Source organism: Phoenix dactylifera, unplaced genomic scaffold (assembly GCF_009389715.1).
Source record: "Phoenix dactylifera cultivar Barhee BC4 unplaced genomic scaffold, palm_55x_up_171113_PBpolish2nd_filt_p 000046F, whole genome shotgun sequence".
Classification (NCBI taxonomy): Eukaryota; Viridiplantae; Streptophyta; class Magnoliopsida; order Arecales; family Arecaceae; genus Phoenix; species Phoenix dactylifera.
In genome coordinates this window covers 1,070,021-1,095,448 of record NW_024067669.1, presented here as the reverse complement: position 1 = coordinate 1,095,448, position 25,428 = coordinate 1,070,021, and the positions used below count along the sequence as shown (strand labels likewise).

Here is a 25,428-nt window from a genome sequence, read left to right as displayed (position 1 = left end):
TCACCAAACAATTTCAGGAACTATTATTTCTTTTTCAATCTGAAGGCTGTACAGTCATATAGTACACAAATGCTACTCATGGTAAGGAATGCCCTAACTAAACCCACAAGTAATTAGATGCACAGTTTAACATATATCCTAATATAATTAAGATTCACAATTGACATGATAACCAACTCAACTGCAATAAAAATCCCAATAGGACCAGGACAAACCATTGTTTGATGCAACCTTAGTAGTTTGATGGTTGAGCAATGCTCAATTTGGGGTTCAGTTTTTGTGTGTGTGTGTTGGGGGGGGGGGTGGGGTTCAGTTTGGTAGCAATGCTCAATTTGGTCAAAAGTTCGGATGTTTGCTCTGTATTGTGTTATAATTTGTAATGTGGAGCTTGTCAAAAACTGAACTTTTTCTTTTTTGGTCGAATTTGGCAATTGTTTGTGTTGTTTCTAGATTTTTTTTTCTTAGCATTGTCTATGTAAAAATTTATATTTTTGTCAGTATTTGGCAATGGTTTTCTATGATTTGGAGCTTAATTAAAATGAAGAATTTATATTTTTGCCTCTATTTGGAGAGTTTTTTTTGTCTATGTGTTGTTTCCAGATTGTTTCCCTTTTTTCATTTCGAGTGAAAACTATTTGTAGTTTTCATTAATATGCTAATTTTATTTGTTTCACTCTTCTTGATATCATAGGTTTGTTGAATGGAAATTGAAAATGAGGATCGAGTACTTCTGATAAAGTTCACTCCATCATCATTTATATTTCCTCATAATGTCTAAATCCTGTGAGGTCCCATTTTACATTTTGAAGATGGTTTCCTTGACATGGTTTCTGATATTAGTAGTAGTATATAGTCTTAAGAAAAAAACGATCTTCTTCTTCTTCTTCCTCTGAAAAGAAATGAAGGGCTATTTGGTTTACTATGCTTCGTTCCCTTCTATAATTCAATTGTTTATTTGGTGTGTTCATTTGTCCATCTCATGTTAGTGTGTGTGATCCAGACTTTTTTTTTTTCAAAACAAATATTACTTTCTGAATGTGAAGGTAAAATGATTGAAAATGGTGATTGACACAGGTGTTTCATTTTTTCCTTCCTGCAGAATCTTTCCAACAAGATTTTATTGAATGCTGTTAAAGGTAAGTGCTTTCCTAGTATTTTATTTTAAAAAATTAATCTATGCCTATGCTTTTAATATCAAATGGCCAATCTAGTTTTTTTTTTTTTCCTCTGAACTAATTTTTGTGACCTTTCAGAATTTTCTCCATTGAAACTCCGCATTGGGGGCTCCTTGCAAGATAAGGTCATATATGGCGTGGATCCTCAACAGCCATGTACTCCTTTTATTAAGAAAAAATCTGAGATGTTTGGTTTTTCTCAAGGCTGCCTACCCATGCATAGATGGGATGAACTCAATGGTTTCTTCAAAAAAGCCGGGTACTTTGATTATTTAAACTTCCTATAAATGCCTCATGGACTAGTTTTTCCCTTGATCCCACTAGAAAAATTCTGTTAGGATAGTATGCTTTCATAATGAATGCTTTCGTGGTAGGCGTATCCTGCATTTCTCATTGCTCTCTTCATAAATTCTGTCTAATCCGATGCATTCTTGCTTCAGAGCTGTAATCATTTTTGGGCTGAATGCCCTTAATGGAAGGGTTCATTTGCCGGGTGGTTCTTTAGGAGGACCCTGGAACTCCACCAACGCTGCATCTTTTATTCACTACACTGTCAATAAGGGTTACACTATCCATGGTTGGGAGCTTGGTAAGAGTCATGTCCCATTTAGATTCCTCACTTCATAAAGATTTTGCTCAATAGAGATAGTACTGAAGTTAGAATAAACAATGACAAAAGATTAACAAACAGCTGATCTAATTCAATGGGATGTTAAAAATCTTTTATATTTAATTTACATCGATTTCTGTTAAGATAAGGATGCGTATGAATTTTTGCTTCTAACTAATATCATCCGGATGCACAACCAAAACCGGTTTCAGCCTGGGGAAGAGATGGTGATCTCCAAGCTATGGATCACTGCCGCGTGTCGTCTCCGAGACGAGGGATGAGAAGGAATCTTTTTTGGTCCCTGTATCCGTTTATGCGATATAAGTATTTCAGTTGGATGCTTGCCCACGCTGGGCCCTTTCTTGACCCCTTAGAAAAAGAAATGGGACCCACCCACAAGTTTTACCTATTTTTGACTATTTTTTATATCCACTAATGCTAGGAATGAGAGCTTAGTACTAAAGTAGGGTGACATTTCGGCTAAGATCCATGGGCTCATCTCATAGGCAAATATATATATATATATATATATATATATATATATATAGACTAATGGAACAGCAGATTGGGTGGATTCGTATGTGATCAACTATTTTAAAAATATTTTGCGGATGAAAGAGATCTATCTAGTGCACTCCAAAATTTATTATTTTTTAATTTTTTTACTGTATAATATATCCATACACCATAATATATATATATATATATATATATTATTGTAATAAGTTTAGTAATAGAGGAGGGAGGGACATTTTAGTAATAGGATTAGGCATCCGGCCCCGCATTTAATCGACGCTCACGCATTTTGAACCTGAGCCACTTCGGTGAAATCTTAGCCCCATTCCAACTGTGCTATCATCTTAGGGCTCGTTTGGTTCGCGGGAAGTATTTTTCCTCCTAGGAATATAATTCCTGAAAATCAGATTCCTAGGAAGAGGATACCTAGGAAAGTACTTTTGGCATGTTTGGTTAACCATGGAAAAGTGACAAATTTCCAAAGTGCTTATGTTTGGTTGACCATGGGAAAGTTATGTATAATTCCTATTATGCCCTTAATAAAAAATAGGTTTTTAATGCCTCTTTAATGCTTCTTTAATTCTGAAGAGTCTTTTTGGAAAAAAATAAAAAAGGAATGATTCTCACCTCATGGGAAAGTAACTTTTCCATGTTTCTCATGGGAAAGACTTTCCCATGAAATGTGGGAATCATATTCCCATGGGAATACAACTTTTCTATCTCTCTCCTTTGAAAATATGTTCTTTTTGGAAAAAAATAAAAAAGGAGTGATTCCCACCTCATGGGAAAGTAACTTTCCCATGTTTCTCATGGGAAAGTCTTTCCCATGAAATGTGGGAATCATATTCCCATGGAAATACAACTTTTCTATCTCTCTCCTTTGAAAATAGGTTCTTTTTGGAAAAAAATAAAAAAGGAGTGATTCCCACCTCATGGGAAAGTAACTTTCCCATGTTTCTCATGGGAAAGACTTTCCTATGAAATGTGGGAATCATATTCCCATGGAAATACAACTTTCCTATCTCTCTCCTTTGAAAACTCCAACCAAACAAGAGGCATTTCATTACTTTTCCGTTGACCACACTTTCCCCCCTCCTTTTCCTGCGAACCGAACGAGCCCTTAATCATAAATAATATTTTCTGGCTAGTTTTCTTGGGTGATGTTATGGATTATATCACGTACAGATAGACAGCCATTTCTGATAATATATCACATAACTGGATTATTATTACTTTCTAAAAAGGCATGTGAAGCAATTACAGCACACACGGATCATTATTCATGAGGACAAGTGCATATTTCGAATCCTGAACTCATGGAGTCTGGTAAAGGTTTCCTGCAGGGGGTTGCAGTCGGCCACGCATTCCGCTCGCGTATTATAACAACGTGACCCGCGTCCATGGGCTGGGCAGCAGTAGCAGGGACGCCCAGAAATGCAAACGTCAATATAGCACGGCTCTGGGCCTTGACCTATCCAAAAGAGGTTCAAGGTTAGAAACTATATTAGCCTAGTTTGGCCATAATTTAAAATTGACGATCAAATATTATGATACAAAGATTTAAAACTAGTAAAGAAATACAAGTTGCAAGAACATGATTTAGCTTTTTCTACACCAAAAAAATCATAACTGTGTTTTTAATGAATGAATACTGGTTAAGGTACTATTTTCTTTCAGTGTTGCCAGTCTTCTTCATCTTTTCTCACGAAAAGAGATAGACACTGTTGGGGAAAAACCCAAGTCATGCCATCTCAGAAGCGCCCGACCAAAGAGCGCCGACCAGAGAGGCACTTGACCAAAGAGCGCCGACCAGAGAGGCGCTCGACTAGAAAGTACCGACCAGAAGCAATCCCGCCACAGGACACTCCGCTAGGCGACCAGCTCGGCTCGGCACCCGTGCCAGGCCCATGCCTTAGCCGAATACCCAATTTCCGTCTAACCCTTTAAAGGATCTGACAACTAAATACATGACTCCACTACAACCTGCCACCATCCCTAAGCCATCAAGGCACGAGATCTCCGCTGGTATTCGGCACGGCCTATCATTAATGCATGAGACCCCCTCAGGCCTCTGATGCACTCAATCATTAAATGAACACGGCTCAAGATGATCTCCGGATCACTGAACCATCAAAGCGTATGGCTCTCCCTGACCGCCGGTTCACTCAGCAATTAATGCACTTACCATCTACGAACCCCATGCCCACCACGGCCGGCGGTTCAACCACCCCAATGGGTCCGATCAACCGCGACAACTCCCTGACTCCGGTCTGATCCAGCCTTATTCTCCACTACGCCATTAATGAGCAAAATCGTGCCTAATTATCACAAAAGAGGACAAATCCCCCTGTCACCTCCCAGGTAACATAATATCTTCCTATAAAAGGGAACCTGGGGGAAGGAGGGAAGGGACGACACAGAACGGACACAAATATACACAAAAAAGAACAAACATTCCTCCTCCTTTACTCCCTCCACATATTAGCCTCCTCTGACTTAAGCTTCGGAGGGCCGGCGCCGGAAAGCCCGGCCACCGGCTTTTTTGCAGGACTCTCCGGGAGGACGCCACCAGTCGACGCACCGTCATCCACTGTCCCGGCAGCGGAGCTCCTCCCCTCTTGGTTCGCGGCAGCCCCCGGGTCCAATTTCCAGCAACAGACATAGATAGCGGAAGAGAGGGAGGAAGGCAAACGAACAGAGTAACCTAATACTTACATTGATTCTGAGCAAAGAGTCCTGCAAGGACGAAGAAAACCAAAGCCAAACGCATGGTCTTCATGGCGAACGTACCCAAGGGAATTGAAGAAGATAATCACAAGGCTACCTTTACACTATCAAACGGGAGGTAACACCGAGGCTTTTAAAAGCCATCAAACGGTGTAAATGAGGAAACTAAATATCTTATGGAAATTATTTTGGCTGGGAGTTTTCTTTAAAAATGTTGCTATATATCGATGCCGAATGGAATTGGAAGACAATTATAAGGCTGCTTTTTTTGGCCAATCAAACAAGGACTTTTAAACCATATGGAAACTAAATATCTTCTCTTTAGTTATGGTGACAAAATCTTTCATGGTGGGAATCAGTATATATATATATATTCTTTAAAAAGGTTGTGACAGATACATATAATGAATCGAATTAAACAAGGCAATCAATCACAAGGCTGTCATTTCCCATAAAACAAGAGACAGGCCGTCCAAGGTGTAGGTAAGGAAACTCAATATCCTCTCTCTAATTGAGCATATCCTCAAAAACTTGGTGAGAAAACCTTTCATAATCAATCTCAGTAAATATATATATAATATGTGCGCACTGAATTAAATTAAAAAATATGATAACTTTTTTTCAATCAAATAAAGGATCGGAGCAAGAACCTAAGTCTATGTGTCTAAATAAGATTGCTTCACTATCGTTCCAGCATCTTGATCAGCATATTTTAAGAACATTTTCTATCTTAAGTATTTATTTTTAATATATAAAAAATAAGGTAGATAAAAGTTCATTTTTCTTAAAAAAATTATATTAGAAATCAGTAAATATATTTTTTTAATAAAAAGTTGCTACAGATATATATAATGAATCAAATTAAAGAAGACAATTAATTACAAGGCTGTCATTTCCAAACAGGAGACAAGTCGTCCAACGTGTAAATAAGGAAACTAAATATCTTCTCTTTCATTAAGCAGATCTTTACAGATTCGGCGAGAAAAACTTTAATGGTTTCAGCAAAAAAAGAAGAACTTTAATGGTGAGAATCAATACATGACTTTTATATATGTATATATACCGAATTGAATTAAAAAAATATAGACACAAGCCTTTTTTTTATCTAAAAATAATTTAGATCCATGCGTCTAGATAGAATCGCCCCACTACCATCCCAGCATCCCGATCGGCATCTCTTGAAATATTTTCTATCCTAAGTACCTTTCTAAATATTGGAATAGGGTGGAATAAAGGTACATTTCTTTTTATGAAAAAATCATGACAATCTTTACAAGTGCGATATATTGCTATACTTTAAATTGAGCATCCGCCCTCGTTTAGATCTTATTGGCTAGTCCGTGCGATTTTTGGAAAATAGACACCATGAGGAACGTAGCATATGAGAACAATGGCCTCTAACAAAATTTGTTGTCGACACTCAGTACGCTTCGCCATTTCATACCATACCATATATCAATATTGTAATAGATGGTACCGATATAGGGTCTGATACGAAGATGGTAAACCTTGGTCTCCGACATAGCCTGCCATTTTTGATGGGTTAGCTGGGCAAGATGGATCCCATGAGCATACGGCTTTGTAGGATATTAACATGGAGAACCACAAAGCCTCTTGCTTCTAGCGCTATCCCTTTGGAAAACTTTGTTTGAAGCATGGGGCATTGTAACTCTTGGTTTGTATCGGTATTAGGTTCACAACAATATGATGTTTTATGTTTTTGAAATTTCAACCCTTAATAACCGCAGCTGGTTTAAACTGATATATTATTGATGGAGATTTTCTAATCTATTTTTTTTCAATTTTAAACACATATTTTAATTATTATATTCTAACCTAATGTCTTAAAAAATAGTGATAATTTTGATTTGGGTTTTTTGTATGGATACCCTTCTAAATATTGGATTTTACGTGAATACCCTTCCAAAATTGATATTTGCATGTATACCCTTGTAAAATACTTGTTTTGCTATTCTATTTGTTTTTATTCTTATTTTTGCATATATACCCATGCTATCTAACGCCGTTAAAAAATTAACGATTTTAAATTAAAATGACTAAAATACCCTTAATGGGTAGACGTGCAAATAGAAATTCTTATAAGGGTATACAAGCAAATAGTAACTTTATAAGGATATTCATACAATTTTCTATATTTAGAAGGGTATTTACGTAAAAAAATTCTAGTAGATGGAAAGAATTTAGATACATTAATTAATGTGATAGCCTTTATAATCCTGTATTTATTAGTAAATGTATTTGGTCCTATAACCAAAGGTTTGTTTTTTTATCATGAATATAACAAAAATATACAATAGGATTTGCAAATTGGCTGTATCTAGATTTACCTCCAGCAAGTGATCTGATGATGGGATTAATATCATAAGGGGAGTAGGGTTCAAGCATCGAAGGATGGCAACAAGCATAGGTTCACAGGATCCAAAGGAACCTCGGCCCGTCAGGATTCTCTCTCGTTCTATTACACTATTGGTCTGGTGTCTCGGCAGCTGGGTATTCGTGCAAATACCAATTTTCAAAGGGTATTCGTGCAAAATCTGATATTTAGAAGGGTATCTATGCAAAAAAACCCTTCTGATTTTACTAAAACTTTTGATGGTTAAATGTTATGGTTTTGATAAATATCTGCGAAGATCCGAGTTCGAACATCTTGACCTTTCCATGTCTTTACCAACTTACTATTCAACCGAGATCTCAGTTCATCTTGGTGCCACCTATCCATTTAGATTGCTAAGATGTCAAAGTTTTAAGAACCTTGTTCTAAATTATTGTTTTTTTCTTCTTTTGCTTGCTAATTATCTGGATTCATCTTGCTTCATTTATTGTAGATGACCCTATAAAAGATTTAGCCTATATGTCTGGACCTTTCTTTTATATACTTCTTGATTGGCATGAAAACAAGATCTTTAAAACATAAAACCTGAATTTTTGTTCCCAATCAAACTCTTTTAGACCTAAAACCTAAAACCCCTTTCTAAACCTGAATTTGCAATCTTGCATCCACAAGTTAGCTGTTTGGACTTCTACGTCAATGGCCAGCTGAGGAGAAATTACCAATTTAAAGTTAAGCTCACTGTTAGCAACTTAGCACTTTTGTCTTGCTTGGTGTTTGGAAATGGTTGCATTAGTTTGATTGGTAGCCTTGATGAGGAAGTCAAAAGATATAACATTTGGTTGTTATAGAATGAATTAAGGTGGTGAAGCTCTCATGTACTGTCATCAGGTAGTTCCTAATATCCAATACGTCAATGGATAGTATAATAGGACTTGGAATTGCTTCGTTTACAAATTAAATTCAAATGAATACATCTAGTTAGCAGCACTGCATTGTCATGATGGATGGTCTCGTAATTATTTTAGTTGGTAATTTTGTACTCGTTTTCTTGTCATCCTTCCTGGATTTGGAAGCGTATAAACTTTTGAGTCAAGGTATATCTTTCATTATGATCGCGCAATTGGCCCACTCTTTTGTCTAGAGGTAGATTGTTTTTTTTGTTGATTCTATACTTAAGAGGGGGAAAAAAATAAGGGAGAGTTGAAGACAGAAAATTTTAGACTTGGAATTGCACTCAAGATTTTAAATACTATGGAATAAAGCTGTTTCGATTTTTTTATAAAACGGAATGCACCATCATCTCGTCCTGTTCCGACATTTGGAATAGAGAATGTCCAAAGATGTACCGATTAGGATGTTTGGATAATAGCAGGATGGTCCTGTCCTGATACTTAGGACGATACCCTATTCCAGTGTCCTGCAGAATATTCCGTCGGGACTTGAGTCTTTAATCGCACTAACGATATTTGGTTCCCGGTTCTACTTGGATGTGTCTATGAAGAAAGATAAGCTTAGAAAATGTACTATAATGACACAGTTCATGTTTTGAGGGTTCTATGATCTATCATAGAATGGCATGATGCTAAGTAATAGGGCTGGCCAATGCCCAGAACCTCAAGAACAAGCAACAATAATGAGAAAGAAACAAAATTAAGGGAGAATAAATTTGAAGAGAGTGGACTAAAAATTTTACTAATAAAAAAAAAATAACAAAACTCATGTTCAATATCAAAACATGCCTCACAATACTTTCTCCACGATAACCATGGAAATTATGAACTGTTCCCTAACTCACAAAAAAAGAAGCAAGACACAAATCCTCTTTGGACTCCAACAGGCATTCCATACTCAAGCTACTCACAATGCCTCACCACTCTCATATTCTTAAAGACCAAATACAAAACCACTCGGACTCGGTCACCAATTCTAGTCACCAAACAATTTCAGGAACTATTATTTCTTTTTCAATCTGAAGGCTGTACAGTCATATAGTACACAAATGCTACTCATGGTAAGGAATGCCCTAACTAAACCCACAAGTAATTAGATGCACAGTTTAACATATATCCTAATATAATTAAGATTCACAATTGACATGATAACCAACTCAACTGCAATAAAAATCCCAATAGGACCAGGACAAACCATTGTTTGATGCAACCTTAGTAGTTTGATGGTTGAGGTGTCTCCTTCATGTCAAAACAATAACCTACCCTCCTTCCACAACAAGCCACAAAAGAGATGAAACCATTCAACTTGCATTATTGGAAGGTCATTAATTGAGTGTACCTTAGACTCCACTTAAACAATGGAATTTTAGGACAGCAGTTGGACCACAAGGTGCTGCCAATGCGAAAACCCTTTAATTTACAATAACTCGATTGTTCCAAACGAGTGCAAGATTGATGATTCTGATATTTGCTAAGATGAGAGAAAGAATTTTTTTTTTTTTTTTTTGTGTATCATAACATTTATAATGGACTTGTATATATGAAGCCAAACTTCAAAAGTACATCTCTTCTGTGCCAAAACATTTCTTTAGCATAATAATCACCGTTAGTTCCATAAATTAATGAGTACTAGCATAATAAGCATGAATTTCTAAAAATCTCTAATTGACTAAAGAGCTCTTATATTAATAATTTGACAAACAATATTGCTGAATAATATATTTTTATTCGGTCCTTCTTATCAAAAGCACAAGAATTTTGTCAAAACAGAAGCTTGTAGTCAATATTATATGAGCAATATATTATTTTTGTGAGTTTCATTTCTATAAAAGAATATAATGGCTATGTTACTGTTGTTGTACCACTTGTTGCCAATATATAGAAAAGTCCCTTTCCTCTATAATTTTAAGTAAAGGTCCCTCTTTCAAAATGCCCCGCGCCATGGTCAAACACTGGATTACTTACAACTAGAAACGGCTGCATTGCTAAATGAACGGCCCAGATCAAGTGGCAATATCTGGGACAGGACAGTATCTACATGGGGTATTCCCTCCCAAGCACCGCCCCCTAACTCAAGCGAAGCATCTAAAACCTTACAGTGGGCCCCACTCCGCTTTTTTTTTTAAACTCCGCTTCACATGCTCGCCACCGCCGTCCATAAAAGTTTAAGAAGCCGAACCACGTGCTCCCCCCCCCCCCCCCCCCCCCCCGGGGACATCAAATTTACCCCAAATCTAACCCCAGTAAGACAAAGGCAGTTGGTCCCTTTTGTCCTCCTCTGTTTCCCTTCTCCTCTTGGAGCCCCTCCCTCTATATAGATTCCAAGCTTTGTGTACCAACCTATTCCACCCTCGGGTAAGAAGGCATTATAGTATTTATATGGTGGTGCTGGGAGGTATTCTCTTCTTATATTGCCCCTAAAGGCCTCACCTTTCTCTCTATTCTCCTTCTGTTTCTCTCTGAAGGCCTCTGGGAGATGGGTGGAGCTCTTCTGCGGCTCCTGGGCTTCTGCTTCTGGGCATTTCTATGGCTCTCCAGCTTCGTCGCAGTGGACGCTGTTGGGGCTTCTCCGCCTGCTGGGGCCAGCAAGGGGACCGCCGTCGTCGATGGGACAACTGCCATTGCGGTCACTGACGATGACTTCGTTTGCGCTACGCTGGATTGGTGGCCGCCGGAGATGTGTGATTACGGGACTTGTAGCTGGGGCCTCGCATCCGTGCTCAATCTGGTAAAAAGTTTGGTTTTTTTGGCTTAGTGCTGATATATTTTGCAATGTGGAGCTCGTCAAAATCTGAACTTTTATTCATATGGATTTTCTCAGAATTGTTTTTTTTTTGTGTGTGTGTGTGTGTGGGGGGGGGGGGGGGGGGGGGGGGGGGGGGGGTTCCATTTGGTAGCAATGCTCAATTTGGTCAAAAGTTCGGATGTTTGCTCTGTATTGTGTTATAATTTGTAATGTGGAGCTTGTCAAAAACTGAACTTTTTCTTTTTTGGTCGAATTTGGCAATTGTTTGTGTTGTTTCTAGATTTTTTTTTTTTTCTTAGCATTGTCTATGTAAAAATTTATATTTTTGTCAGTATTTGGCAATGGTTTTCTATGATTTGGAGCTTAATTAAAATGAAGAATTTATATTTTTGCCTCTATTTGGAGAGTTTTTTTTGTCTATGTGTTGTTTCCAGATTGTTTCCCTTTTTTCATTTCGAGTGAAAACTATTTGTAGTTTTCATTAATATGCTAATTTTATTTGTTTCACTCTTCTTGATATCATAGGTTTGTTGAATGGAAATTGAAAATGAGGATCGAGTACTTCTGATAAAGTTCACTCCATCATCATTTATTTTTCCTCATAATGTCTAAATCCTGTGAGGTCCCATTTTACATTTTGAAGATGGTTTCCTTGACATGGTTTCTGATATTAGTAGTAGTATATAGTCTTAAGAAAAAAACGATCTTCTTCTTCTTCTTCCTCTGAAAAGAAATGAAGGGCTATTTGGTTTACTATGCTTCGTTCCCTTCTATAATTCAATTGTTTATTTGGTGTGTTCATTTGTCCATCTCATGTTAGTGTGTGTGATCCAGACTTTTTTTTTTTCAAAACAAATATTACTTTCTGAATGTGAAGGTAAAATGATTGAAAATGGTGATTGACACAGGTGTTTCATTTTTTCCTTCCTGCAGAATCTTTCCAACAAGATTTTATTGAATGCTGTTAAAGGTAAGTGCTTTCCTAGTATTTTATTTTAAAAAATTAATCTATGCCTATGCTTTTAATATCAAATGGCCAATCTAGTTTTTTTTTTTTTCCTCTGAACTAATTTTTGTGACCTTTCAGAATTTTCTCCATTGAAACTCCGCATTGGGGGCTCCTTGCAAGATAAGGTCATATATGGCGTGGATCCTCAACAGCCATGTACTCCTTTTGTTAAGAAAAAATCTGAGATGTTTGGTTTTTCTCAAGGCTGCCTACCCATGCATAGATGGGATGAACTCAATGGTTTCTTAAAAAAAGCCGGGTACTTTGATTATTTAAACTTCCTATAAATGCCTCATGGACTAGTTTTTCCCTTGATCCCACTAGAAAAATTCTGTTAGGATAGTATGCTTTCATAATGAATGCTTTCGTGGTAGGCGTATCCTGCATTTCTCATTGCTCTCTTCATAAATTCTGTCTAATCCGATGCATTCTTGCTTCAGAGCTGTAATCATTTTTGGGCTGAATGCCCTTAATGGAAGGGTTCATTTGCCGGGTGGTTCTTTAGGAGGACCCTGGAACTCCACCAACGCTGCATCTTTTATTCACTACACTGTCAATAAGGGTTACACTATCCATGGTTGGGAGCTTGGTAAGAGTCATGTCCCATTTAGATTCCTCACTTCATAAATATTTTGCTCAATAGAGATAGTACTGAAGTTAGAATAAACAATGACAAAAGATTAACAAACAGCTGATCTAATTCAATGGGATGTTAAAAATCTTTTATATTTAATTTACATCGATTTCTCTTAAGATAAGGATGCGTATGAATTTTTGCTTCTAACTAATATCATCCGGATGCACAACCAAAACCGGTTTCAGCCTGGGGAAGAGATGGTGATCTCCAAGCTATGGATCACTGCCGCGTGTCGTCTCCGAGACGAGGGATGAGAAGGAATCTTTTTTGGTCCCTGTATCCGTTTATGCGATATAAGTATTTCAGTTGGATGCTTGCCCACGCTGGGCCCTTTCTTGACCCCTTAGAAAAAGAAATGGGACCCACCCACAAGTTTTACCTATTTTTGACTATTTTTTATATCCACTAATGCTAGGAATGAGAGCTTAGTACTAAAGTAGGGGTGACATTTCGGCTAAGATCCATGGGCTCATCTCATAGGCAAATATATATATATATAGACTAATGGAACAGCAGATTGAGTGGCTTCATATGTGATCAACTATTTTAAAAATATTTTGCGGATGAAAGAGATCTATCTAGTGCACTCCAAAATTTATTATTTTTTAATTTTTTTACTGTATAATATATCCATACACCATAATATATATATATATATATATATATATATATATATTATTGTAATAAGTTTAGTAATAGAGGAGGGAGGGACATTTTAGTAATAGGATTAGGCATCCGGCCCCGCATTTAATCGACGCTCACGCGTTTTGAACCTGAGCCACTTCGGTGAAATCTTAGCCCCATTCCAACTGTGCTATCATCTTAGGGCTCGTTTGGTTCGCGGGAAGTATTTTTCCTCCTAGGAATATAATTCCTGGAAATCAGATTCCTAGGAAGAGGATACCTAGGAAAGTACTTTTGGCATGTTTGGTTAACCATGGGAAAGTGACAAATTTCCAAAGTGCTTATGTTTGGTTGACCATGGGAAAGTTATGTATAATTCCTATTATGCCCTTAATAAAAAATAGGTTTTTAATGCCTCTTTAATGCTTCTTTAATTCTGAAGAGTCTTTTTGGAAAAAAATAAAAAAGGAGTGATTCTCACCTCATGGGAAAGTAACTTTCCCATGTTTCTCATGGGAAAGACTTTTCCATGAAATGTGGGAATCATATTCCTATGGGAATACAACTTTTCTATCTCTCTCCTTTGAAAATATGTTCTTTTTGGAAAAAAATAAAAAAGGAGTGATTCCCACCTCATGGGAAAGTAACTTTCCCATGTTTCTCATGGAAAAGTCTTTCCTATGAAATGTGGGAATCATATTCCCATGGGAATACAACTTTTCTATCTCTCTCCTTTGAAAATAGGTTCTTTTTGGAAAAAAATAAAAAAGGAGTGATTCCCACCTCATGGGAAAGTAACTTTCCCATGTTTCTCATGGGAAAGACTTTCCTATGAAATGTGGGAATCATATTCCCATGGGAATACAACTTTCCTATCTCTCTCCTTTGAAAACTCCAACCAAACAAGAGGCATTTCATTACTTTTCCGTTGACCACACTTTCCCCCCTCCTTTTCCTGCGAACCGAACGAGCCCTTAATCATAAATAATATTTTCTGGCTAGTTTTCTTGGGTGATGTTATGGATTATATCACGTACAGATAGACAGCCATTTCTGATAATATATCACATAACTGGATTATTATTACTTTCTAAAAAGGCATGTGAAGCAATTACAGCACACACAGATCATTATTCATGTGGACAAGTGCATATTTCGAATCCTGAACTCATGGAGTCTGGTAAAGGTTTCCTGCAGGGGGGTTGCAGTCGGCCACGCATTCCGCTCGCGTATTATAACAACGTGACCCGCGTCCATGGGCTGGGCAGCAGTAGCAGGGACGCCCAGAAATGCAAACGTCAATATAGCACGGCTCTGGGCCTTGACCTATCCAAAAGACGTTCAAGGTTAGAAACTATATTAGCCTAGTTTGGCCATAATTTAAAATTGACGATCAAATATTATGATACAAAGATTTAAAACTAGTAAAGAAATACAAGTTGCAAGAACATGATTTAGCTTTTTCTACACCAAAAAAATCATAACTGTGTTTTTAATGAATGAATACTGGTTAAGGTACTATTTTCTTTCAGTGTTGCCAGTCTTCTTCATCTTTTCTCATGAAAAGAGATAGACACTGTTGGGGAAAAACCCAAGTCATGCCATCTCAGAAGCGCCCCGACCAAAGAGCGCCGACCAGAGAGGCGCCCGACCAAAGAGCGCCGACCAGAGAGGCGCCCGACCAAAGAGCGCCGACCAGAGAGGCGCCCGACCAAAGAGCGCCGACCAGAGAGGCGCTCGACTAGAAAGTACCGACCAGAAGCAATCCCGCCACAGGACACTCCGCTAGGCGACCAGCTCGGCTCGGCACCCGTGCCAGGCCCATGCCTTAGCCGAATACCCAATTTCCGTCTAACCCTTTAAAGGATCTGACAACTAAATACATGACTCCACTACAACCTGCCACCATCCCTAAGCCATCAAGGCACGAGATCTCCGCTGGTATTCGGCACGGCCTATCATTAATGCATGAGACCCCCTCAGGCCTCTGATGCACTCAATCATTAAATGAACACGGCTCAAGATGATCTCCGGATCACTGAACCATCAAAGCGTATGGCTCTCCCTGACCGCCGGTTCACTCAGCAATTAATGCACTTACCATCTACGAACCCCATGCCCACCACGGCCGGCGGTTCAACCACCCCAATGGGTCCGATCAACCGCGACAACTCCCTGACTCCGGTCTGATCCAGCCTTATTCTCCACTACGCCATTAATGAGCAAAATCGTGCCTAATTATCACAAAAGAGGACAAATCCCCCTGTCACCTCCCAGGTAACATAATATCTTCCTATAAAAGGGAACCTGGGGGAAGGAGGGAAGGGACGACACAGAACGGACACAAATATACACAAAAAAGAACAAACATTCCTCCTCCTTTACTCCCTCCACATATTAGCCTCCTCTGACTTAAGCTTCGGAGGGCCGGCGCCGGAAAGCCCGGCCACCGGCTTTTTTGCAGGACTCTCCGGGAGGACGCCACCAGTCGACGCACCGTCATCCACCGTCCCGGCAGCGGAGCTCCTCCCCTCTTGGTTCGCGGCAGCCCCCGGGTCCAATTTCCAGCAACAGACATAGATAGCGGAAGAGAGGGAGGAAGGCAAACGAACAGAGTAACCTAATACTTACATTGATTCTGAGCAAAGAGTCCTGCAAGGACGAAGAAAACCAAAGCCAAACGCATGGTCTTCATGGCGAACGTACCCAAGGGAATTGAAGAAGATAATCACAAGGCTACCTTTACACTATGAAACGGGAGGTAACACCGAGGCTTTTAAAAGCCATCAAATGGTGTAAATGAGGAAGCTAAATATCTTATGGAAATTATTTTGGCTGGGAGTTACTAAATATATTTTCTTTAAAAAGGTTGCTATATATCGATGCCGAATGGAATTGGAAGACAATTATAAGGCTGCTTTTTTTGGCCAATCAAACAAGGACTTTTAAACCATATGGAAACTAAATATCTTCTCTTTAGTTATGGTGACAAAATCTTTCATGGTGGGAATCAGTATATATATATATATATTCTTTAAAAAGGTTGTGACAGATACATATAATGAATCGAATTAAACAAGGCAATCAATCACAAGGCTGTCATTTCCCATAAAACAAGAGACAGGCCGTCCAAGGTGTAGGTAAGGAAACTCAATATCCTCTCTCTAATTGAGCATATCCTCAAAAACTTGGTGAGAAAACCTTTCATAATCAATCTCAGTAAATATATATATAATATGTGCGCACTGAATTAAATTAAAAAATATGATAACTTTTTTTCAATCAAATAAAGGACCGGAGCAAGAACCTAAGTCTATGTGTCTAAATAAGATTGCTTCACTATCGTTCCAGCATCTTGATCAGCATATTTTAAGAACATTTTCTATCTTAAGTATTTATTTTTAATATATAAAAAATAAGGTAGATAAAAGTTCATTTTTCTTAAAAAAATTATATTAGAAATCAGTAAATATATTTTTTTAATAAAAAGTTGCTACAGATATATATAATGAATCAAATTAAAGAAGACAATTAATTACAAGGCTGTCATTTCCAAACAGGAGACAAGTCGTCCAACGTGTAAATAAGGAAACTAAATATCTTCTCTTTCATTAAGCAGATCTTTACAGATTCGGCGAGAAAAACTTTAATGGTTTCAGCAAAAAAAGAAGAACTTTAATGGTGAGAATCAATACATGACTTTTATATATGTATATATACCGAATTGAATTAAAAAAATATAGACACAAGCCTTTTTTTTATCTAAAAATAATTTAGATCCATGCGTCTAGATAGAATCGCCCCACTACCATCCCAGCATCCCGATCGGCATCTCTTGAAATATTTTCTATCCTAAGTACCTTTCTAAATATTGGAATAGGGTGGAATAAAGGTACATTTCTTTTTATGAAAAAACCATGACAATCTTTACAAGTGCGATATATTGCTATACTTTAAATTGAGCATCCGCCCTCGTTTAGATCTTATTGGCTAGTCCGTGCGATTTTTGGAAAATAGACACCATGAGGAACGTAGCATATGAGAACAATGGCCTCTAACAAAATTTGTTGTCGACACTCAGTACGCTTCGCCATTTCATACCATACCATATATCAATATTGTAATAGATGGTACCGATATAGGGTCTGATACGAAGATGGTAAACCTTGGTCTCCGACGTAGCCTGCCATTTTTGATGGGTTAGCTGGGCAAGATGGAGCCCATGAGCATACGGCTTTGTAGGATATTAACATGGAGAACCACAAAGCCTCTTGCTTCTAGCGCTATCCCTTTGGAAAACTTTGTTTGAAGCATGGGGCATTGTAACTCTTGGTTTGTATCAGTATTAGGTTCACAACAATATGATGTTTTATGTTTTTGAAATTTCAACCCTTAATAACCGCAGCTGGTTTAAACTGATATATTATTGATGGAGATTTTCTAATCTATTTTTTTTCAATTTTAAACACATATTTTAATTATTATATTCTAACCTAATGTCTTAAAAAATAGTGATAATTTTGATTTGGGTTTTTTGTATGGATACCCTTCTAAATATTGGATTTTACGTGAATACCCTTCCAAAATTGATATTTGCATGTATACCCTTGTAAAATACTTGTTTTGCTATTCTATCTGTTTTTATTCTTATTTTTGCATATATACCCATGCTATCTAACGCCGTTAAAAAATTAACGATTTTAAATTAAAATGACTAAAATACCCTTAATGGGTAGACGTGCAAATAGAAATTCTTATAAGGGTATACAAGCAAATAGTAACTTTATAAGGATATTCATACAATTTTCTATATTTAGAAGGGTATTTACGTAAAAAAATCCTAGTAGATGGAAAGAATTTAGATACATTAATTAATGTGATAGCCTTTATAATCCTGTATTTATTAGTAAATGTATTTGGTCCTATGACCAAAGGTTTGTTTTTTTATCATGAATATAACAAAAATATACAATAGGATTTGCAAATTGGCTGTATCTAGATTTACCTCCAGCAATTGATCTGATGATGGGATTAATATCATAAGGGGAGTAGGGTTCAAGCATCGAAGGATGGCAACAAGCATAGGTTCACAGGATCCAAAGGAACCTCGGCCCGTCAGGATTCTCTCTCGTTCTATTACACTATTGGTCTGGTGTCTCGGCAGCTGGGTATTCGTGCAAATACCAATTTTCAAAGGGTATTCGTGCAAAATCTGATATTTAGAAGGGTATCTATGCAAAAAACCCTTCTGATTTTGCTAAAACTTTTGATGGTTAAATGTTATGGTTTTGATAAATATCTGCGAAGATCCGAGTTCGAACATCTTGACCTTTCCATGTCTTTACCAACTTACTATTCAACCGAGATCTCAGTTGATCTTGGTGCCACCTATCCATTTAGATTGCTAAGATGTCAAAGTTTTAAGAACCTTGTTCTAAATTATTGTTTTTTTCTTCTTTTGCTTGCTAATTATCTGGATTCATCTTGCTTCATTTATTGTAGATGACCCTATAAAAGATTTAGCCTATATGTCTGGACCTTTCTTTTATATATTTCTTGATTGGCATGAAAACAAGATCTTTAAAACATAAAACCTGAATTTTTGTTCTCAATCAAACTCTTTTAGACCTAAAACCTAAAACCCCTTTCTAAACCTGAATTTGCAATCTTGCATCCACAAGTTAGCTGTTTGGACTTCTACGTCAATGGCCAGCTGAGGAGAAATTACCAATTTAAAGTTAAGCTCACTGTTAGCAACTTAGCACTTTTGTCTTGCTTGGTGTTTGGAAATGGTTGCATTAGTTTGATTGGTAGCCTTGATGAGGAAGTCAAAAGATATAACATTTGGTTGTTATAGAATGAATTAAGGTGGTGAAGCTCTCATGTACTGTCATCAGGTAGTTCCTAATATCCAATACGTCAATGGATAGTATAATAGGACTTGGAATTGCTTCGTTTACAAATTAAATTCAAATGAATACATCTAGTTAGCAGCACTGCATTGTCATGATGGATGGTCTCGTAATTATTTTAGTTGGTAATTTTGTACTCGTTTTCTTGTCATCCTTCCTGGATTTGGAAGCGTATAAACTTTTGAGTCAAGGTATATCTTTCATAATGATCGCGCAATTGGCCCACTCTTTTGTCTAGAGGTAGATTGTTTTTTTTGTTGATTCTGTACTTAAGAGGGGAAAAAAAAATAAGGGAGAGTTGAAGACAGAAAATTTTAGACTTGGAATTGCACTCAAGATTTTAAATACTATGGAATAAAGCTGTTTCGATTTTTTTATAAAACGGAATGCACCATCATCTCGTCCTGTTCCGACATTTGGAATAGAGAATGTCCAAAGATGTACCGATTAGGATGTTTGGATAATAGCAGGATGGTCCTGTCCTGATACTTAGGACGATACCCTATTCCAGTGTCCTGCAGAATATTCCGTCGGGACTTGAGTCTTTAATCGCACTAACGATATTTGGTTCCCGGTTCTACTTGGATGTGTCTATGAAGAAAGATAAGCTAAGAAAATGTACTATAATGACACAGTTCATGTTTTGAGGGTTCTATGATCTATCATAGAATGGCATGATGCTAAGTAATAGGGCTGGCCAATGCCCAGAACCTCAAGAACAAGCAACAATAATGAGAAAGAAACAAAATTAAGGGAGAATAAATTTGAAGAGAGTGGACTAAAAATTTTACTAATAAAAAAAAATAACAAAACTCATGTTCAATATCAAAACATGCCTCACAATACTTTCTCCACGATAACCATGGAAATTATGAACTGTTCCCTAACTCACAAAAAAAGAAGCAAGACACAAATCCTCTTTGGACCCCAACAGGCATTCCATACTCAAGCTACTCACAATGCCTCACCACTCTCATATTCTTAAAGACCAAATACAAAACCACTCGGACTCGGTCACCAATTCTAGTCACCAAACAATTTCAGGAACTATTATTTCTTTTTCAATCTGAAGGCTGTACAGTCATATAGTACACAAATGCTACTCATGGTAAGGAATGCCCTAACTAAACCCACAAGTAATTAGATGCACAGTTTAACATATATCCTAATATAATTAAGATTCACAATTGACATGATAACCAACTCAACTGCAATAAAAATCCCAATAGGACCAGGACAAACCATTGTTTGATGCAACCTTAGTAGATGCCACCTTAGTAGTTTGATGGTTGAGGTGTCTCCTTCATGTCAAAACAATAACCTACCCTCCTTCCACAACAAGCCACAAAAGAGATGAAACCATTCAACTTGCATTATTGGAAGGTCATTAATTGAGTGTACCTTAGACTCCACTTAAACAATGGAATTTTAGGACAGCAGTTGGACCACAAGGTGCTGACAATGCGAAAACCCTTTAATTTACAATAACTCGATTGTTCCAAACGAGTGCAAGATTGATGATTCTGATATTTGATAAGATGAGAGAAAGATTTTTTTTTTTTTTGTGTATCATAACATTTATAATGGACTTGTATATATGAAGCCAAACTTCAAAAGTACATCTCTTCTGTGCCAAAACATTTCTTTAGCATAATAATCACCGTTAGTTCCATAAATTAATGAGTACTAGCGTAATAAGCATGGATTTCTAAAAATCTCTAATTGACTAAAGAGCTCTTATATTAATAATTTGACAAACAATATTGCTGAATAATATATTTTTATTCGGTCCTTCTTATCAAAAGCACAAGAATTTTGTCAAAACAGAAGCTTGTAGTCAATATTATATGAGCAATATATTATTTTTGTGAGTTTCATTTCTATAAAAGAATATAATGGCTATGTTACTGTTGTTGTACCACTTGTTGCCAATATATAGAAAAGTCCCTTTCCTCTATAATTTTAAGTAAAGGTCCCTCTTTCAAAATGCCCCGCGCCATGGTCAAACACTGGATTACTTACAACTAGAAACGGCTGCATTGCTAAATGAACGGCCCAGATCAAGTGGCAATATCTGGGACAGGACAGTATCTACATGGGGTATTCCCTCCCAAGCACCGCCCCCTAACTCAAGCGAAGCATCTAAAACCTTACAGTGGGCCCCACTCCGCTTTTTTTTTTAAACTCCGCTTCACATGCTCGCCACCGCCGTCCATAAAAGTTTAAGAAGCCGAACCACGTGCTCCCCCCCCCCCCCCCCCCCCCCCCCCCCCCCCGCGGGGACATCAAATTTACCCCAAATCTAACCCCAGTAAGACAAAGGCAGTTGGTCCCTTTTGTCTTTATAGGCTCGTTCCAGCCGCACTAAACTGTCCCGGAGGAATACCTGCACTCAACTGGATAGGATAACCGCATCAGCTGACCGCTCTCCGTTCAGAAAATTGTCGGTGACGGTGAAAACAGTGCGCATGGGAAGCGGAGTCCGGTCCCCGTTCATCTTTCATGGAGCCAACTTTTGATAAGGCCGTTAATTCACAATAACGGAGCCCCTCCAAAATTTTTACGATGCTTATGGCATTTTTTGGTTTTCATTTCTCATCAAGTTTACTTATTTTTAGGTGATTTAGAGATTTAAATCTAGAAACATAATTTTATTTATAAAATAAATAAAGGAACAAGAGGTCTCCAAAGTTGTTGCATAACAGCTGTTATCTCAAACGTTGCGGGGTGGAGTCCGATCACCTCCCATGCTTCTTGGACTAAAAGACACCCCTTCCTCCTCTGTTTCCCTTCTCCTCTTGGAGCCCCTCCCTCTATATAGATTCCAAGCTTTGTGTACCAACCTATTCCACCCTCGGGTAAGAAGGCATTATAGTATTTATATGGTGGTGCTGGGAGGTATTCTCTTCTTATATTGCCCCTAAAGGCCTCACCTTTCTCTCTATTCTCCTTCTGTTTCTCTCTGAAGGCCTCTGGGAGATGGGTGGAGCTCTTCTGCGGCTCCTGGGCTTCTGCTTCTGGGCATTTCTATGGCTCTCCAGCTTCGTCGCAGTGGACGCTGTTGGGGCTTCTCCGCCTGCTGGGGCCAGCAAGGGGACCGCCGTCGTCGATGGGACAACTGCCATTGCGGTCACTGACGATGACTTCGTTTGCGCTACGCTGGATTGGTGGCCGCCGGAGAAGTGTGATTACGGGACTTGTAGCTGGGGCCTCGCATCCGTGCTCAATCTGGTAAAAAGTTTGGTTTTTTTGGCTTAGTGCTGTTATATTTTGCAATGTGGAGCTCGTCAAAATCTGAACTTTTATTCATATGGATTTTCTCAGAATTGTTTTTTGTGTGTGTGTGTGTGTGTGTGTGTGTGGGGGGGGGGGGGGGGGGGGGGGGGGTTCTACCAATGCTCAATTTGGTCAAAAGTTCGGATGTTTGCTCTGTATTGTGTTATAATTTGTAATGTGGAGCTTGTCAAAAACTGAACTTTTTCTTTTTTGGTCGAATTTGGCAATTGTTTGTGTTGTTTCTAGATTTTTTTTTCTTAGCATTGTCTATGTAAAAATTTATATTTTTGTCAGTATTTGGCAATGGTTTTCTATGATTTGGAGCTTAATTAAAATGAAGAATTTATATTTTTGCCTCTATTTGGAGAGTTTTTTTTGTCTATGTGTTGTTTCCAGATTGTTTCCCTTTTTTCATTTCGAGTGAAAACTATTTGTAGTTTTCATTAATATGCTAATTTTATTTGTTTCACTCTTCTTGATATCATAGGTTTGTTGAATGGAAATTGAAAATGAGGATCCAGTACTTCTGATAAAGTTCACTCCATCATCATTTATATTTCCTCATAATGTCTAAATCCTGTGAGGTCCCATTTTACATTTTGAAGATGGTTTCCTTGACATGGTTTCTGATATTAGTAGTAGTATATAGTCTTAAGAAAAAAACGATCTTCTTCTTCTTCTTCCTCTATAATTCCCTTCTATAATTCAATTGTTTATTTGGTGTGTTCATTTGTCCATCTCATGTTAGTGTGTGTGATCCAGACTTTTTTTTTTTCAAAACAAATATTACTTTCTGAATGTGAAGGTAAAATGATTGAAAATGGTGATTGACACAGGTGTTTCATTTTTTCCTTCCTGTAGAATCTTTCCAACAAGATTTTATTGAATGCTGTTAAAGGTAAGTGCTTTCCTAGTATTTTATTTTAAAAAATTAATCTATGCCTATGCTTTTAATATCAAATGGCCAATCTAGTTTTTTTTTTTTCCTCTGAACTAATTTTTGTGACTGTTGCTGGAAATTGGACCCGGGGGCCGCCGCGAAGCCGGGGAAGGAGGGGCTCCGCCGCAGGGACGGTGGGCGACCGCGCGCCGGCTGCTGACGTCCTTCGGAAGGGGTGGAGCTCCGCCTCAGAAGCGGTGGTCGACGGTGCGCCGGCGGGGTGGTGTCCTCCTGGGGGGCGCAGGTCCTGCAAGAAAACCGGTGGCCGGGCTCCCCGGCGCCGGCCCTCCGATGCTTAAGTCAGAGGGGGCAGATATGTGGAGAGAGCGGGGGAGAGAGTATGTGGAGAAGACAGTGTCAATATGGGGATAAGGTGAAGGAGATTGATGTCATCAATGGTGTTTGTGCTGTTTACTTCTATCTTCTCTCCTCTTTTTCGGTCCCTCTTTCGGGGTTTTCCGGTCCTTCCGTCCCCCTTCTCTTTCCCCCCAGGTTCCCTTTTATAGTGGAATTTTGTGTTACCTGGGAGGTGACGGGAAATTTGTCCCTTTCCGTCATAATTGGGCACGATTTGGCCCATTAATGGCGTAGTGGAGAACGGGACCGAATCAGACCGGAACCAGGAAGTTGTCACGGTCGATCGGACCCGTTGGAGTGGTTGAACCGTCAGCCGTAGTGGGCCTGGGGTTCGTGGATGGTAAGTGCATTTATTACTGAATAAACCGGCGGTCAGGAAGAGCCATATGCTCTGATGGTTCAGTGATCCGGAGATCGTCTTGAGCCGTGTTCATTAAATGACTGAGTGCATCGGAGACTTGAGGAGGTCTCGTGCATTAATGACATGTCGTGCCGAATACCCACGAAGATCTTATGCCTTGATGGCTTGGAGATGGGGCAGGTTGAACATTTGGTTGAGGCGTGGGCTCGGCAGGGGTGCCGAGCCGAGCTGGTCGCCCAATAGGGCGCCCTGTGGCGGGGTCGGCGCCCTTTGGGCGAGCACCTTCTAGCCGAGCGCCTCTATTTGGCGCTGTCTCTGGTCGGCGCTTTCTAGTTCGAGCGCTTCTCTGGTCGGCGTCCTCTGGTCGGCTCTTCTAGCCGAGCAGCTTTACTTGGTTATTTTGGTTGGGCGCCTCTTCTTGGCGCTCTCTCTGGTCGGCGCTCCTTAATCGAGCGCCTTCTGGTCGGTGCCCTTTGGCCGAGCGCCTTTTCGGTCGGCGCTCTTTAGTCGAGCGCCTCCGTGGCGGTATGACTTGGGGTTTTTTCCCCAACACTACCCCCCGACTTCCGAGTTCCAGTTGGCTACCAGCTGGAGCGCGGGAAGTAGCTTTGGTTGGGTCATTTCGGTTTCCAAAAATTTTAATTTACTGCGCATTTTGAATTATCGGAAGCTTCGAGGTGCCTTTAATAGGCGGCGTCTCTTGTTTTCCGAAAAGTCTCATTATTGGGACACTTTTTGCGAAGCGTCCTCGCGTCGTGGGCTCATGATGGGGCCGCACGATCTTCGATTGCGGACGCCTTTCCGCACGATCCGATGGGGCGCTTCGGCGTTCGAAGCGCTGGCCCTAATTAAATGCGTCGTTCTGTCTTTTAGACCGACACGCGTCGCCATCCAAACAGGATACAGCGTCTCTCGCTGATCCGGGCCGTTGGGGAGGTCTATTTAAACTCTCCCCCGGCCTTCTGTCCTCTTTCTATTGCTTCCTGCTTCCAGCTTTTCTTTCTTCTAGTCTTCCTCAGACCGAAGTTCCTTTTCTCCGGCATCTTCCCCAGGTTGTCCTTTTTTTCTTTTTTAATCCCTTTCTTCCTCTACAATGGGTTCTCTCCCCAGTGAAGTCGTATCCACCATGAGCACCCTGGAGGTCGAAATGACCGAAGAGTGGTTTTTCCCTCTTCAGGGGTTCCGTTTGGAACCCGCCAGGCGAAGGGATCGGGTAATCGATCCTCCGGTAGGCC

General features: G+C 39.0%; 1 protein-coding gene across 7 annotated transcripts in view; it reads left to right on the top strand.

Annotated features, from left to right (window-relative positions):
- The first annotated feature begins 331 nt into the window (after nt 1-331).
- The window catches only part of LOC120104587, a 119,904-nt gene continuing 94,807 nt past the window's right edge, over nt 332-25,428 (top strand). For 2 of the 7 annotated variants that reach the window (XM_039115973.1, XM_039115979.1), the window contains exons 1-9: nt 334-1,136; nt 1,254-1,434; nt 1,616-1,764; nt 10,797-11,059; nt 12,011-12,047; nt 12,165-12,345; nt 12,527-12,675; nt 22,228-22,490; nt 23,397-23,433. In XM_039115973.1, the coding sequence (XP_038971901.1) occupies nt 1,361-1,434; nt 1,616-1,764; nt 10,797-11,059; nt 12,011-12,047; nt 12,165-12,345; nt 12,527-12,675; nt 22,228-22,490; nt 23,397-23,433 (1,153 nt within the window). In that variant the 5' untranslated portion in view covers nt 334-1,136; nt 1,254-1,360. Of the gene's footprint in view, nt 1,137-1,253; nt 1,435-1,615; nt 1,765-10,579; nt 10,687-10,796; nt 11,060-11,985; nt 12,048-12,164; nt 12,346-12,526; nt 12,676-22,227; nt 22,491-23,396; nt 23,434-25,428 lie in introns of those variants that run through there. The other 5 variants (XM_039115976.1, XM_039115978.1, XM_039115975.1 and 2 more) reach the window with 5 other exon arrangements.